At 45.7% G+C, this 14,729-nt stretch overlaps 1 protein-coding gene across 10 annotated transcripts in view; it reads right to left on the bottom strand.

The window, feature by feature from the left end:
- Positions 1-14,729, bottom strand: part of TACC2 (transforming acidic coiled-coil containing protein 2) — a 118,456-nt gene that overhangs the window by 81,370 nt on the left and 22,357 nt on the right. For all 10 annotated transcript variants that reach the window (XM_050975961.1, XM_050975960.1, XM_050975952.1 and 7 more), the window contains exon 4: positions 8,137-13,785. In XM_050975961.1, coding sequence (XP_050831918.1) covers positions 8,137-13,785 — 5,649 coding nt within the window. The remainder of the gene's footprint in view (positions 1-8,136; positions 13,786-14,729) is intronic.

Genomic DNA, 14,729 nt, shown 5'->3' with positions numbered 1-14,729 from the left:
GAGTTAGTTTCCCAGCTGGCCAAACTCCTCAGCTGTGGTGCCAGCCACATCTTGGGTGACAAAAGAGCTCAGTCCAGCCCCTAGGAGGACTGTGCATCTCTCTGTCATGTTAAGGTACAGCAATGATACCTTGTGGACTTCTCAAAGCACCAATTCAGAGCTGGGCTGCAGGGGGGGAAATATTAGTCAAGTTTTAATTTTTTAACTCTTTTGTCAAAGAAGTCAACTGTTTCTACTTCTAGCCCTTGTCTGATCTTTTATAAGCAAAAAGAGGCAGCAGATTTTTGTTCAGGTAAATTTTGTGTTGGAGGAGAAGTTTCCATCGAGTCTGAAAGCAGTAGACAGGGATTTCCCCTCCACGTGCTCATTGCTGCTTTTACCAATTCAGATACCTGAACAGGAAATAGAAGACAATACCAAATGATCCCCAGACACCAAATCAGACACTGTAATGGGTTACAGTGCTGAAGGACATGTGGAGTGCCAGCACCATCTGGGCTGCAGGGCATGGCTTTCCATGGGACAAACACTGTGCATGGGGTGGGGAGAGCTCACTTGGCTGCAGGAATTGGAGCCAGCAGCACCCACTCTGACAGCAAGAATTGAGATGAGCCTCAGAGTTAAAACCTTCAGGAGAGAACATCTTTATCATATCCTGCTTCCCAAGCAGTAGGAAACTAGCCATGGAAAAATTTACTGTGATTTTTGATAGAGGTACAAGGATCCAGTCCCCCTCTCATTTTGGGGGAAATTAACCTTTTTTGCCATCTGGAAGCCATTTCACAAATAGCTTCTGCAAGTATAACTGCCCTGGGGGGGGTGAGGGGGTGAGGGAAACCCTGGAAAGAAGATGATTCATTAAAATAAATTTTTCTTTTCTTTGCAAGCAGCAGTCCGGCACAAAGCCATGGCCACAGACAAGCCATGTTCCTGCTAACAGAACCAAACCCAGCATTTTTGGAATAAATGCTCATTTTTCTCAAACAACATGCCTCTACCTGTTTATTCCTTAGCCTTTTGCTGTGCCAAAACCCTTTGACCTACTGTGAAGCAATTTCAAGGCACCTTTGTTACAGAAACATTTCCAATTGTCTCCCAGTGCCCTCTGCTCTTTCAGGGTGGGAACCTGAAAGGCTGAAACTCCGTGCTCAGGTGTGCCTGGGCTACCTGAACACAGGGCTTGGGGAGTAGAGAGGGAACCAGCTGAAAAGCAAAGGAAAAAAGAGATAAGCTCCCAGCAGACAAGGACAGGGCAGGGGTGGCTGGGGCAGACCAAAGAGCTGCCAAGGAAAACCTTGCAAAGGTTTCTCTGGAGGCCAGAGCAGCTGATGAGAGGGACTGGGAGCAGGAGACATCCCAGCTGTGCCAGAGTCCAAACCCTTCCCTGGCTCACAGGGAACCACAAGGAAAAGTCCAGAAAGCATCAGCATGGGACATCCCAGGGGGGACACTTAACAAATGTCATTTGTGGAATCACAGAAGGGGCTGGGCTGGAAGGGACATTTACAGGAGCCACCCCCCTGCCACGGCAGGGACACCTTCCACTGTCCCAGGCTGCTCAAAGCCCTGTCCAGCCTGGCCTTGGACACTGCCAGGGATCCAGGAGCAGCCACAGCTGCTCTAGAAAACCTGTTCCAGGGTCTCACCACCCTTTCAGGGAAGAATTTCTTCCCTATATCCAATCTAGCCCTGCCCTCTTTGATTTTAAAGCCACTCTCCCTTGGCCTATCACTACATGGCATTGCAAAAAATGCATGGGTGCTTTTAAATTGCTCTTTGTAAAAACTTGGTGCCCATTTTAAGACCTTTCTGCAACAAATCCATATAAATGTACTTCAGTTTTAGAATAAAACAGGAGTTTCTTGTTTGCACTTCCTGACCAGAGGTTCACAGTCATTCACTCTGCAAAACCACAGACCCAATTAATTGCAGAGAGCTTGTCTCAGATACCAAGCCTTGCCTGTAACAAGCACCTGAACTTTGTATTTCCACTTCTTTCCACATACAAACTGCCCACAACCATCATTTGTGGTGGCTGAAAATTAGGTTGTGCATTTCCCAGCAATTTGTACTGGAGAGGCTTTAGGATGGCTGACTCTTTAAATTCCCAGATTTTCACCTTAATCTAAAGGAAAGTTCAGTGTCAACCCATTTCATCTTGGAGAATGAAACTGATGGGAAACTGCCATTTTGCAAATTTCCAATTAAGTAAGCCTGGTTTTTAGAAAACCCTAGGCTAGACTCAACGCCTCACAAATTCCAATGATAACTTCCCTAGCAGATCAAGCTTATTTGGAGTTTCTACCAGAAGAACAAGATTTGGAGAATGGTAGACATAATATAAGTTTCATGTACCATCACAACATTCAAAAAAAAAAAGAGAAGATGTGGAAAATTTTGGAGACTTTTAAATATTCAGTAAAACTAACTTTATCTTTTGAGTGTTTAATGACATTGTTAGGAAGGGGAAATGGAATTTTTAAGTGTCTGTTTATTTTTTTCCATAGTTGTTAGTAACTGAGCAATGTATTCATGCTTTTGCTTCCATTCCAGGAAGCAAATCCAATCTTCTCTGTCTGCTGCAGAGTTATTCTTAGCTGGCTTTGATATTTCTATCAGCTAGGAGAGCATAACAATGTTATCATGGTTACAAATTCCAAAGATTTTACATAAGCTCTCGAGTGCCTTAAAAAAAAAAAAGGCTTTATTGATTACACTGTTTGTGTTTCAATAGCCAAAGCAGCTGGGAAAAACAGTCTGGAGAAGAATAAAAAAAAAAGCAATTTGATGAGTTTCATGGAGCACATGCTCCATGTTTTTCAGAGCACCATGGACAAAGAGAATCCAAGAGGGACAAGCTGGAGGCTGGGAAACACCAGGCCAATGAATCACTTAAATCCCACTTGCCTACATACAGCCTGTCTTCCTAATTTGATTTTTTATCTGCTGAAACAACTAGACACCCCTCTTATTCAAGCAGAGCAGGACAGGTGTGGGTGGAGTGCTTGTAGGATGGTCAGGGTGGGAAAGGATGGCAGGACAGGGCAGAACTGTCCCTGGCTGAGCTGCCAGAGGCTCAGGGCCAAGTCCTGTGCTGGGATCACTCCAGTGGAGCAGAGATTTTGGGCCAGCATTTACCCCCTTGAAGCCTCTCCCACAGCTGCCTGGAAAGGAATGTACCAGGAGGGAAAGCAAGTCACTTAGAGAAATTCAATTGGAAACAACCCTGTGCAGTCCTGGGGCACTTTGGGACAGCTGGTGATTTCACTGAGGATGGTGGATACCAAACAGGGCCCTGGGGAAGGGAAAGGTTGAACAAAGAGGAGGTGCCAGCCCATTTCAGCAAGGAGAAGGAGGCTGCCATCACATTCTGGGGCTGGTCCTTCCCCACAGCACAGGGTGGTGGCAATCAGCATTTCCCAGGGACCTTAGAATCCAGAGCAATCACACCTTTGAATGCAGCAATTAAACATTTCTGCAGTTTGAGAGGGAGAACAACTTCTAGGCCAAAGAGAATGTAAGAATTAACCTGTGAGGTGAGTGTAGATGAACAGGCCCAAACAGATCCATAGAATATTTTTTTTTTAAATTTTTCCAGGGTACCCAGATGTTAAGAATTGCAACAACTAAAAATTCCCCTCCTGTTTTTAGCAATGCATCTGTGAATTTCCACACACCTGGACCAGTATAAGACAGGTTCCAAAGAACCAACATAAAAGACAGGAGGGGAAAAATAGAAAGAAAAGGGTAATGCAAGAACTGTGGAGTTCTTCATCCCTGTATCTGTAATTCTGTTTTCAGAGATGCCCTCCAGGGGTTCAAAGCTGGGGCTAATTCTATTTTGCATATTCTGTTAGACACAGGGACCATGGAAGAAGCTCCATGATATCTCCAATTTTCCAAGATGACAGAAGTTATTGTGTTGGAACAGAGAGAACAGGGGATCTGTAAGATGCAGAAATTATTTGGAGAAAACAGGCAGTTTACTTGGAAGAAGCAAGGTTGAAAAAGACATCTGGGGAAATCTAATTAGGAGGAAAAAAAGTAATCAAAGTAATTTTTCACTTCCTAGAAAGCAATGGGAGATGTCTGCTGGGTAAGAACAAAGTTATCTTGATTTTTACTCTTCTGTGAATAGAAAAATACCAAACTTAAACATCTCAAACTTCACACAGATGAAATTCCCACAGACCTGTCCATTCTGTTAATTTAGTTCAGGGCTGAAAGCATCTCCAAAGGCACAACTGTACTGACAGCTGCACCTACCAAGGATGACAATGACAGTAAGAAGGGAGGAAAATAAAGAGAAAGAATTCAGATACAAAGGAAGGAGAGATAAATAACCTGATTAATTTTGTGCATTTCATTTATGTGTAAATCACCTCCAGCTACTTTTCCCTTTGCTTTGTGAGCCTGAGATGCTACACACCTGGATTGATTTTGAAGTTAAAAAATAAGGAAATAAAGAACTGCATAATCAGTGTTTTGACAAGATTTCTTTTAACTCCAAACTTTTGTTTTCAGATGCTAAGAAAAAAAAAAGCCTTAGTGCTCAAAACCCTCTTGCCTGATCTGAAAAGCAGTTCTACATTCCCCACCTCATCCAGCAAGACTGTTAAAATATTTAAAACTGTATTTTTCATGCAGACAAAACAAAAGACCAAATCATATTTACTAAGGAGTGAACATTCTTTTTGGAGTTACTGAACCTGGCAATTTTTCATGGCAAGAACAAAGAATGAAGCAAATCCAAAAGTATGTCTGGACCAGCTTTAGAGATCTTGTCTGACCTATGCAGAGGACATAAGGAATGTGTTTCAAGTAGTTTTGCTGACTCCAACTGCTGCCATGTACTTCCCATATAAAAATATTGTTTTGACTGGTAATTGATGGGAGTCAGTGCAGCAGAACTCTGCATTCCCTCTGGGAATGGAAGCATGGGTGCCACTGCTTGCAGTGTGTTCACAACTCCCTGATGCACTCCCAGCCCAGCTGAGGCCCTGAGCATCTCTGGGAGCCTGGAGCACCCAGAGGCTTGAGAACAAACCCAGAGTTCTGCCAAACCAGCACATCAACCACCACATGCCATGGGCTCTCTGTGCCTGCACATCTGGGGATGGCTGCACAGCCTCCGCTCAAAAATCTCCCTCAGTGCTTTTTCCAAGAGACACTGGCAGCCTGCCTGTGCCAGCCACTTGAACTACAACAGCTTATCAAAAAATCCATCCCACCTCCAAACAGCCCTACAATTTTGCCATCATTTCCAATTTTATTCCATTTACTCTGCCCAACATCTGTCAGTCCATGGTGCAAACAGGAACATTTCAGGGACTTAAGGATTCCCTCCATAAAAGAAAGATGTGTGGGTTACATTACACAAATGTAGGTTACATTACACAAATGTGGGTATCAATTGCAAAAGGAGAAAAAACAAAAAAGAAAAAACAGCTCAAATCCTGATCTTCCTTTCCAAGTAAACCTCAGATAGAAAAGTGAAGCAAATGAAAGCGAAATAAGTGGAATAGTGACATTTTGATGCCCAATGTGGCCATTAGGAATACAGGTTTTCTGTTACTGACTTGGTAAAGAGAGTTGAAAACAACAAAACAAGTTTGGTTTGGATTTTTAGGTTTTTTTGTGCTGATAGACAGGTTTGCCAAAATCCAACTCTGCCCTGCTTCTGCTACTGGCACAGCTGTAGTTCCACAAGGAAGTGTGGCTCCAGCCACAGTCTCCTTCCCAAAAATGACTGTCCTTTTTGCTGCAGATTTGCAGGGAAGTGACTGTGCTGTACTGCTGCCTGCAGACATAGGGCTCTCCTCGTCAGCTGCCCCAAGAAAGGTGGTGGGGGCAGGAATCCCTGCAGGCAGTGCTTGGATTCACTGCTCATCTCAAGGCCAGCCTCCTCCCAGGGCATAGCCACAAAGGGAAGAAATCCCTCTCCTTCCTCTCCAGGAAGAAATCCCAACAAGAATTTAAGAGTCAGATCACACAACTTCACCCCCTCATGCACAATTCAGTGGGGTTTCAATATGAGGGATATTGTAAGAGAGGGATTATACAGAAGTGGTAGACGGGGAAGAAAAGAAAACTGAAATAATTCAGAACTTTCTCATTAAGAAGGTTCTAAATGGTTCTCAGAACCATTTCCTTCTCCTAAAAATAATTTACTTCATATTGATATTTATTTTGAGAGCTGGGGAAGAATCTTTCTCCCTGGAGCTCTTTATATCAGGTCCTTGTCCTCACAGCCAGCTGTTAGGAACATACACCTCATTTCATGGTGTAGTAGTTTAGCCTCTGTAAGGATGACAGGGCAATAAACCACTGCAAAGCACTCAAGGCTTTGTGGCTGACATACACAGCATATGGAATACACCTTGGAATTTAATGATACAAAGAAACCCAGTTTTAATCCCAGAGGAAAACTGGATTGGTCAGTGTATTGGACCTGATGAAGACAGACAGACTGGCCAGCTCAGCTAATGCTGCTTCTCTGCTTCTTTTTTTTTTTTTTTTCTTTTTTTTGTGATATAAATGCATATTGCTCTAAAAAAGAGCCTGAGCAGAGCAGAGGCTCCTCTGGCCCTCTGAGAGTCCCCAGTGTTTCAGCCTTTTGGACAGCCACAGTCCAAAATGAGCAGCTGCCTGTTGATGCAAACCCTCACGCTGGAAAAACAGGTGATAATGAATTCTTGAAGCATATGCAAGCATTAAGCAACTACTCCATGAACTGTCAGCAGCTGTTTCAAGAGCCCTGCCCTGCCTGCCACAGGTATTTATTTAAAGTATGGTACCCACCCTGATATGAAACACATGCACAGACTTATGCACTGCCCTGAGTCCCTTATGGCTCCTGAGCCAGCCCCTGCCAGCAATTTGTTTGGGAATTTCAAAGCTACCCACTGTGAAGGGAAGCAAACAAAAAAAGGAAAGACCTCAAGAGAAATAACAGGGTCTAATTTCCTTGTCATTTTATAGACAGAGCCTTCAAGAGAAATCCAGCCTCCATCCCAGCAGGCAGAACTCCCGCACATTCTCACCACAGCCGAACCACTTCAGGAATTTTCACTTACCATACAGTTTTATCACCTCAGCCTTGAAGGAATGTGGCACTGGGACATTTTCCCTCATTGGTCAGTGAGTGCCATCTATGTTTTTGGGATTGCTTAGAAAGTTTCCACCTCTGCAGACCATTCATTGGCATTGTCTGATATAGTTTAGCTTTTCCCTGTGCCCCTGTGCTCTGCTGCTGTCTCAGCCATCCCTGCCTCCTCAGATACAGAAAAGAGAGGGAGAGAGTGCAAGGAAGTTCTGAGGTTACAGAAGAAGCAGTGACATGACTAGATAAAGGGAAATCACCTGTTCTAAGATCCTAATTATCATGAATTAACTGCACATCAAACTAGGAATTCAAAGAGCAAAGTAGAAGCTCATTAAAAAAGAAAAAAAAAACCCTCTTAACTTTGTTAAAGCAGTTACTGCTAGGTTTGGAAAATAATAAACAAAACCCAAAAAGCAACTCAGAGGCTCCACAAGTCCCAGCTCAGAAGAATTCACATCTGAAACAACTCCATGTCATTAGAAACACTGAATAACACGGTGATCAAAGGCACTGTCAGTGCAATTATATTGTACAGGAGGATAAGAGGGAGGCCCAGACAACTAACTGTGAGTAATTGGGTTACTCCTTAGGCTTGCTTTTAAACACTGCACTACACCATGTGAATGCTGCAGGTCTCATTTAACTGGGTCACCAAAACTGAGGCAAAAGTCTCCTCACTTAAGGCTAGGAAGTGCAATTTGTATGCCTAACTTCAGGTGATGAGGTGAGAACCTGGGAAGCAAACCCACACAGGTATGGACAGGAATCTGGCCCAGTAGATGGAGCAGCTCAGAACTCTGCTCCTCAGCTTACAAATACGTATTTTTTTAAACTCTGCCCTAAAAAAAGGTTATTTTTTCCCCACATAATCCACATTTAGAAGCAACATGTATTTAAGATAAAGTTAAGAACAGAGTAAGTGACCTTCCCTCCCACAGTGCCCAAACAACGGGCACCTGCCTGGAAAATTGCAGCCCTCTCCAGCCCTGGGCTCCTGCCAAGCATTTCACGTAGTAATTCAAAGTAAATACCTTTCAGTGGGTAATCCTGCCACAGCCATATCTTGAGGTTCACTGAGGTCAAGGTTCTTAGGCTCAGTTAATGCAAGTGGTGATAGCTTTCCTTTGGCATCCTCGAGGGAGCTTTCGTGCTCCGAATTCATCTTGCTTGGCTGATTTTCAGCAACAACAACACCTGCACATGCAGAATGCTCACCCTGCTCCATCACAGGGAGGGCTGGAGAGTGATTTCTGAGCAGGTCTGCCTCCTGCTCCTCAGTGCTCGTGTTTATGGCTAGGTTTCCCTCAGCAGTGACTAACATCCTTGCAGTACCAGTTTCAGGGATGTCTCCACTTTTTTCATTACCTGTCCTTGCTGAGCTTAACACTGTGTCACCGCTCTCATTCACCTCTCCCTCAGTCACACTGCCAGGCTCTAGTTTACAGTCAGTTTGCAAGCAATCATCCTGACTTACTTCAGGTTTTAAGTAATCTATTAACCCATGCATGGTCACGTTCTTTTCTTGCTGTGCATCTTGAGAATTTCCCGATGTTTCCAAGCATTTCCCATTTACTGCTTTGTCCTGCATCAGCTGCATGTCACTCTGAGACCTAATCTCAAGCACAGAATTGCTGTGAATGTTTGCCTCCTGATTTTCCTCAGGTGACACACTGAAATTGTCTGGCAATTCTTCATGGCTGTAAGATCCTCCCGGGATGAGCATTGGAGCTGCCATGCCAGAGCTGCTCTTGGCAACGTCTGCATCACCGCACTCACTTTTCTCCTGTTCATTTGGCTTAGGATCCTGGCACTGTGCAGCAGTAAGACTTACATCCTCTTCAGAGGGAACTGATTCTGCATTGCACTTTGTAATTAAGTTATTTCCCTCTGTGGCAGCAGCATCTTCTACATCCCTCCCCTGTCCATCGCCTGCAGAGATAACAGCTCCGGTGGGTTGCTGCTGGCTGTCGGAACACGCAGGGAAGTTCTCAGCTGCTGCTGCTGCTGCTGCTGCTGCTGCCCCATCAAATGAAGCTGGTCCTTGCTTCTTTATCTCTAAGCTTATTAGTGATTCAGGATCAACGCCACCAGCACACACGCCCTCCTCTCTTTCCATCTCACTGTTCTCAGTGGGTTTGCCTGGCTTTTGCAGATTTTCCGGGGCTTGTTCGGCAGATGGAGCGCCATCCAAGCCAGGGACCACTTCTGAACAGCCAGAGGGCTGCCTGCTTTCCTCAGGGTCCTGGAGACTTGCTGCTGGCAGCTCTGCCCCTGTGTTTTCTTGTTGTGGAGATTTGCCCTGGGCAGCTTTGCAGGAAATCTCAGCAGCTAAAGACAACTCTTGCCCCTCTGCTTCTGAGGTGCCCCCGGGAGCTCCTTCGTCCGCCTTGTTTGGTTCTGAAAAGTTCTCAGCACCACAGAGCTCTGCTGTGTCCTTGGCCACTGGGCTCTGCTTGAAGCCTGCATGGTTTTCAGTCAAAAGCTGGGGTAATTCAGCACTCAGTGTGCTGTGGACAGTTTTTTTAAAAATCTGGCTGATATGCTCCCTAAAGTCTGGGATGCTGGAGCCAATGTCCAGAGAGCTGCAAGTCAGAGCCTCATGCTCCCTTCCAGAGTTCTCTGCAGACTGCTCAGAAACACTGATGTCTGCCCTGGTTATGTTATTATTCTCTTTTGAAAGCTCTTCCATTTTTTCTGAATTCCCAGGTTTCTCTAAGATCTTACCGTACTTGTCATCTACGCAGATATTGGTTGCAATTTCCTCATTACAGCCTCCTCGTGCTGATGAAAGGCTCAGCAGCTTCCCTTCTGTAGTAGGGAGTGCTAACAGAGACTCTGCTGAACTGTCACTTTGCTGTTCTTTGAAGTTTAGCTCACTTTTTGTTTTGTTGGATTTAATTGCAGAGATCTCTTTCTTCAGCTTCTCAGAACTGAAGTGTGATAAGTCTCCAGTTCTCTGCCCTACATTCAAAGGCTCTGACAGGACAAACATTTTGTCTCCATCACCCTGAAAACTTTGCTCTGGACAGTCTTTTTCCCTCACACACATATTCTCTGCCGAGCTGTTTTCTGAGTTTGCTGCTTTACCTGTGCTTACCCTGGGTGAGGGACCTGAGGGTGCTGACACCTGAGGACCTAGGGGAACCTGAAAATTAGAGTTACCTTCTGAGGTGTTTTGGGATGCTGCAACTTCCAGCTCATTGTTTAGGGATCCCCCCCCAGTACCCTTGTCCTTGTTGTTTCCAGGTCGCTGGCTGGGATGGCTGAGTGCAGAAATTGTAAAATCTGCTTGACAATAACCAGGCTGCTCTGCTGCATTTTGAGTGCAGCTGGATTTATGTGAGTTATCAGTGGGAATTTCTTCCCTGTGTGCCTGTAATGGTGAAGGAGATCCTTGTGCCCCTGGACTTGCATCAGGCTTTACATTGCTTGTTTCTGGGGCTGAAGCACTGTCCTCACAACTCATCTCCATGTTTCCATCTTTCTGGATGATTCCCCCAGCAGCAGTCAGAATATTTTCTGAGTTTTTTGCCATTAATGGCATTTTCCTTTGCATTTCTGGATGAGATATTTGGGGATCATTTTTCTCAGAATTATCAGGAGTATGTGCTATTTCTGTATCTCTTGGCAAAGCCTGTGAAGTGTTAGTGGCACTTGCTGAATCCTGTGTCCCTGGAAGAGTGTTTACAGCAGCAGCAGCAGCAGAGCTTTCACCAGCATTATCCTCTCTCCTGCACACGCTGCCTGGCTGCTCATTCTTTTCAAGTTCTTTACAAAACGTGTCTCTCTGACATGCTGCTTCATGCTGCCTCGCTGAGATCAAAGAATTATCACCCTGCTCGGGCTTGCTGGAGTTGTGCTTGCTGCAGCACTTCTCTCCTGCCTTGAGATGGGTTTTGTTTTGCTCCCTGCAATCTCGCAAATTAGGCGCGGTCACAGCAGAAGCGTTGTGCCCGTGTTCGCTCACGTCCTCAGCTCTGCTGTCATCCTTGTCCTGTTCTTTTGGCCTCTCAGAGCCACTCTGGGGCAGTGCTGGACCTGGCACAGAAGATTGTTTGTCCAGAGGTATTTGTGGTATGTTGCTGTGATTGTCTGGGTCAGACCACTCGGGCTGTGGTGCCCTTCCCTTGTGCTGCTGGTCATCTGCTCTGCTGGCAGCTGTCAGCCTGCCCTGGTGCTCCTGCTGTTCAGGTTCTCTGTTTGAACTCCAGCCACTGTCACCAGCAGCAGACAGTGACTGCTCTGCTTGGGGAGGAGCTGCTGGAACACCTTCATTTTCCTGCCCCTCTGGGACACTGCACTCCAGGAGCTCTGAAGAGCTGCACGTGTCCCTCTCAGAGGGGCAGTTGTTTGCAGTGATGTGGCTGTCACCCCTTTCCTCCAGGTGAACTTGGTGATCAGTAAGTCCTGAAGTGCTGACTGCAGTTTTGGGGGATTCTGCAAGAGCCATCTGTATATTTCTGTGACTTTCTGCAGCCACTTGCTCCAGCTGAGCTTGCACATCCAATTTACATATACTTTTCTGAGCCAAATCTTCGTCCTCCACAGGACATTCCACTGCAGTTTGGGGCTTCTCTTGTTGAACACCCTCATTTTGGTTTCCATCCCCAGCACTGCAGTGTGCAGCTGCAGGTTCCTGCTCTGGATCTCTGAGAGGTGCCTTGGTGATGGGACTGTTCTGTTCTTTGGCTTCCAGAGCCTGTGAGGCCTCCTTGGTTTGTTCTGTACTCCCTGCCAACTCATTTAAGGCCTGGAGATCGAGTTTTAATTCAGTCATTTTTGCACTTTCTCCTGACTTGCTGGAGCTCTCAGGCTTGTCTTGACTCTCAGCATTGCATTCAGATTCCAGCACAGCTTCTCTAGCAAAAGCCTTTTCCCAGGACTCATCCTGCTTACTCTGCTTGATATGACTGTTCCCAGGGTGGAGGAGCAGTGAACTGTGTGCACCATCTAAACAAACCTTTTCAGTCCTGTTACAGCCTGACTGGTCCCAAGTTTTGCCTTCTGCCTCAGTGTTAAAGCAATCAAAACTCCCTGGGCATTCCTCCCTTGCCAACTGTGGGGAGGCCACGAGTTTGTTCTCCAGGCCATCTGGGGCAGCTGTTTTCTCTTTGCTCACTTGTTCAGGTTCACAACCACCAGGCTGGGAATTCCCTCTGGACAATTTAAAGTTACTGTCCAAATTCAGAGGCTTTCCCCCACCTTCTTCCCCCAGGTCACCTGTTGAAGTGTTTCCACAAATATTGAATTTTTCAGGATTGTGTTCCAAGTGGGTGTTTTCCATGTCCTGGTGGAGGCTACTAACTGAGCTCAAGAGTTGTTTTCCTGCCCCACTCGAGCCCTCAGGTAATTCACTGGTTTCTGACACTTGTGCATCCTCTGTTCTGATTCCATTTCTTCTTCCTGTTACATCGACCCCCATTTCTTTTTCATACAGCTCTGTGGATCTGCTCAAAGAAGTACTTAATGCACATTCTTCCAGTAATAATCTTTTATCTACCACTGAATTTTCCTTGGTGGGACTGATAATGCTTTCTGTTTCAGAAAGTGTGGTGCTTTCTCTAGACACATCATCAGCTTTTATAATTTCATTGCTATTGGCTTCTTTGGGCCTTTCAGTTGTGACAGCTGATTTTTCTTCTTCCTCTCTCTCAAATGATAAAGGCACACTGAACTGCTCAGCACTAACAAGCACATCCTCCTTTTGAAGCTCTCTTTGAAAAAGGGGGTTGTTTTTTTCAGAGGCTGTTTCCACTGCTTCTCTCCTCACTGGATTTTGAGAGCCATTTCCAGGCACATATTCCCTCGAAGGCACTTCAGGCTTTGGTACCAGGAAGAGATTTGGAGGGCTAGAAGGCAACTCTGACATTAAAGTACAGGGTTCTGACTGCTCCCTTTTGCTTCCAGATAGAGCTGGATTTGCCTCATTCCCTTTAGCTGTTGTTTCAGCCCCCATCTGTAGATTACAGATCTCACTGAAGCCTTGAGCATTCACAATTGCTCCAAATTTTTCACCATCTGAGCCTCCTGTTGCTGGATAATTTGGGATTAAGGTTTCCTTTTCCATTAGCAGACCCTCTCTACCATCTGTGTTCTGTCTACCTTGCTGCATTACTGCCTGCAGCTGACCTACTTCCAAGACTCCTCGCTGCTGCTCAGCCTCCTGAGCAGTAAAATAATCTCCTGCTGCTTCCCCCTGGGGAAACCTGCTGCCATGTGGCTCCCTCCTGCCACCCAGCTGCTCATCCTGCTGGAGTGATCCTAATTCACCCAAACTCACTGCTGTGGCTCCTTGCACTGCTGTGAGTGCTGCCACAGGGCTGGGCTCCTGCCCGGGCATTCTGGGCTCATTCTGGCTGGTTTGGGTACAGGAGGCAGCAGTGTTGTCCACATGTGCTGATCCCTCTTCTTTGTCATCCCCTGGACCTGGTGATGGCTGTGCTCTGTGGCAGTCTGGGGTGTGTGATTTGTCACTGCTGCCTGTGACAGGTCCTTTGGCACAGTCTGTGACAGGCAGGATTCTCTCCTTTGCTTCAGCAGAGCGCTTTAAGAAATCACAGTCTGTTTGTCCTCCTTGCTCTTGCAAGGCAGTGCTCTGTCCTGTCCCCTCTGGAGACCCCAGGCTGGAATTTGGGCTGGAATTTGGGCTGGAGAGCTCTTCAGCACTGTGGCTACTGATGCTGCCAACAATGGAAACGTTTATTTGTCTCACGTCAATAAAGAAGCAAAGAATAAGAAGCAAAGAATAAAAACTGTTTTGTGGCACTGGTGGTTCAAAGCCATGCAGTGCATGCACTGAGAAGCTGATAATCTGCTTTCAGCAGTTAAACCATTCGATGAACAGTGATTTAAATGCTTATTGCTCTGTGAAGTGTGTTTCCAGTCTTACCTGAGAGTCATGGCATGCATTTTAACCACTCCAAAATCTCAGATAAGTGTGGGGAGAGGGGACATGCATATGACAGGCTAAAGGAGCTACAAGGGAAAAACAGGAAAAAAAATACTGGGAAAACCCACAGCACCTCAAAGAAAGGCTTTTTGTTCCTGCTCCTAAGAGACTGCTTTGGCAAAGCTACACAGTAAGTGCTGTTATCTGGCTGTACTCGAGTGTGCAGCAGAAGATTAAGAAGAGCCCATCTGCTGAATGTTTTCTCCAACTAATCAGCACAGTTGATTCTCACCAAAAGGTCAGAGGGCTCACCCTGCCCAGTGTGGGATGCTGCTGTGCCACCATCCACACCCAAATGATGAGCTCATTTCATTGCAGTGTTGGATTTCACTGCATCCAAGCTATAACTCTTGGTGTGATTTCTTTCTCCACCCATTAAAGATATTATTAAAAAAAAAAAAACAGAATCAGAGATGACTAACTGCAAGAAGGAAAAGTTTTTTTAAGTATTTTTCACTGTGTGGACCTCAGGTTTTTTCACACTGAGGTTTGTAGGCCATGAAATAGGTTAACCTTGTTCTCTCACTCACCTTCCATGCCTGGGCATGGGAATATGGAGATAAACATTATTTCAGCCTGGATGTAGGATTGTACAGAGGAGCAAGTGTTTACTTGACACAAAATGATGAATCCCAAGCAAAGAAGGACACAGAAGACACCCTGCCAGGTGCTGGG

Source organism: Serinus canaria, chromosome 6 (genome assembly GCF_022539315.1).
Source record: "Serinus canaria isolate serCan28SL12 chromosome 6, serCan2020, whole genome shotgun sequence".
Lineage (NCBI taxonomy): Eukaryota > Metazoa > Chordata > Aves > Passeriformes > Fringillidae > Serinus > Serinus canaria.
The sequence above is the reverse complement of the archived record's forward strand: the minus strand, read 5'-3'. Positions and strand labels throughout refer to the sequence as shown.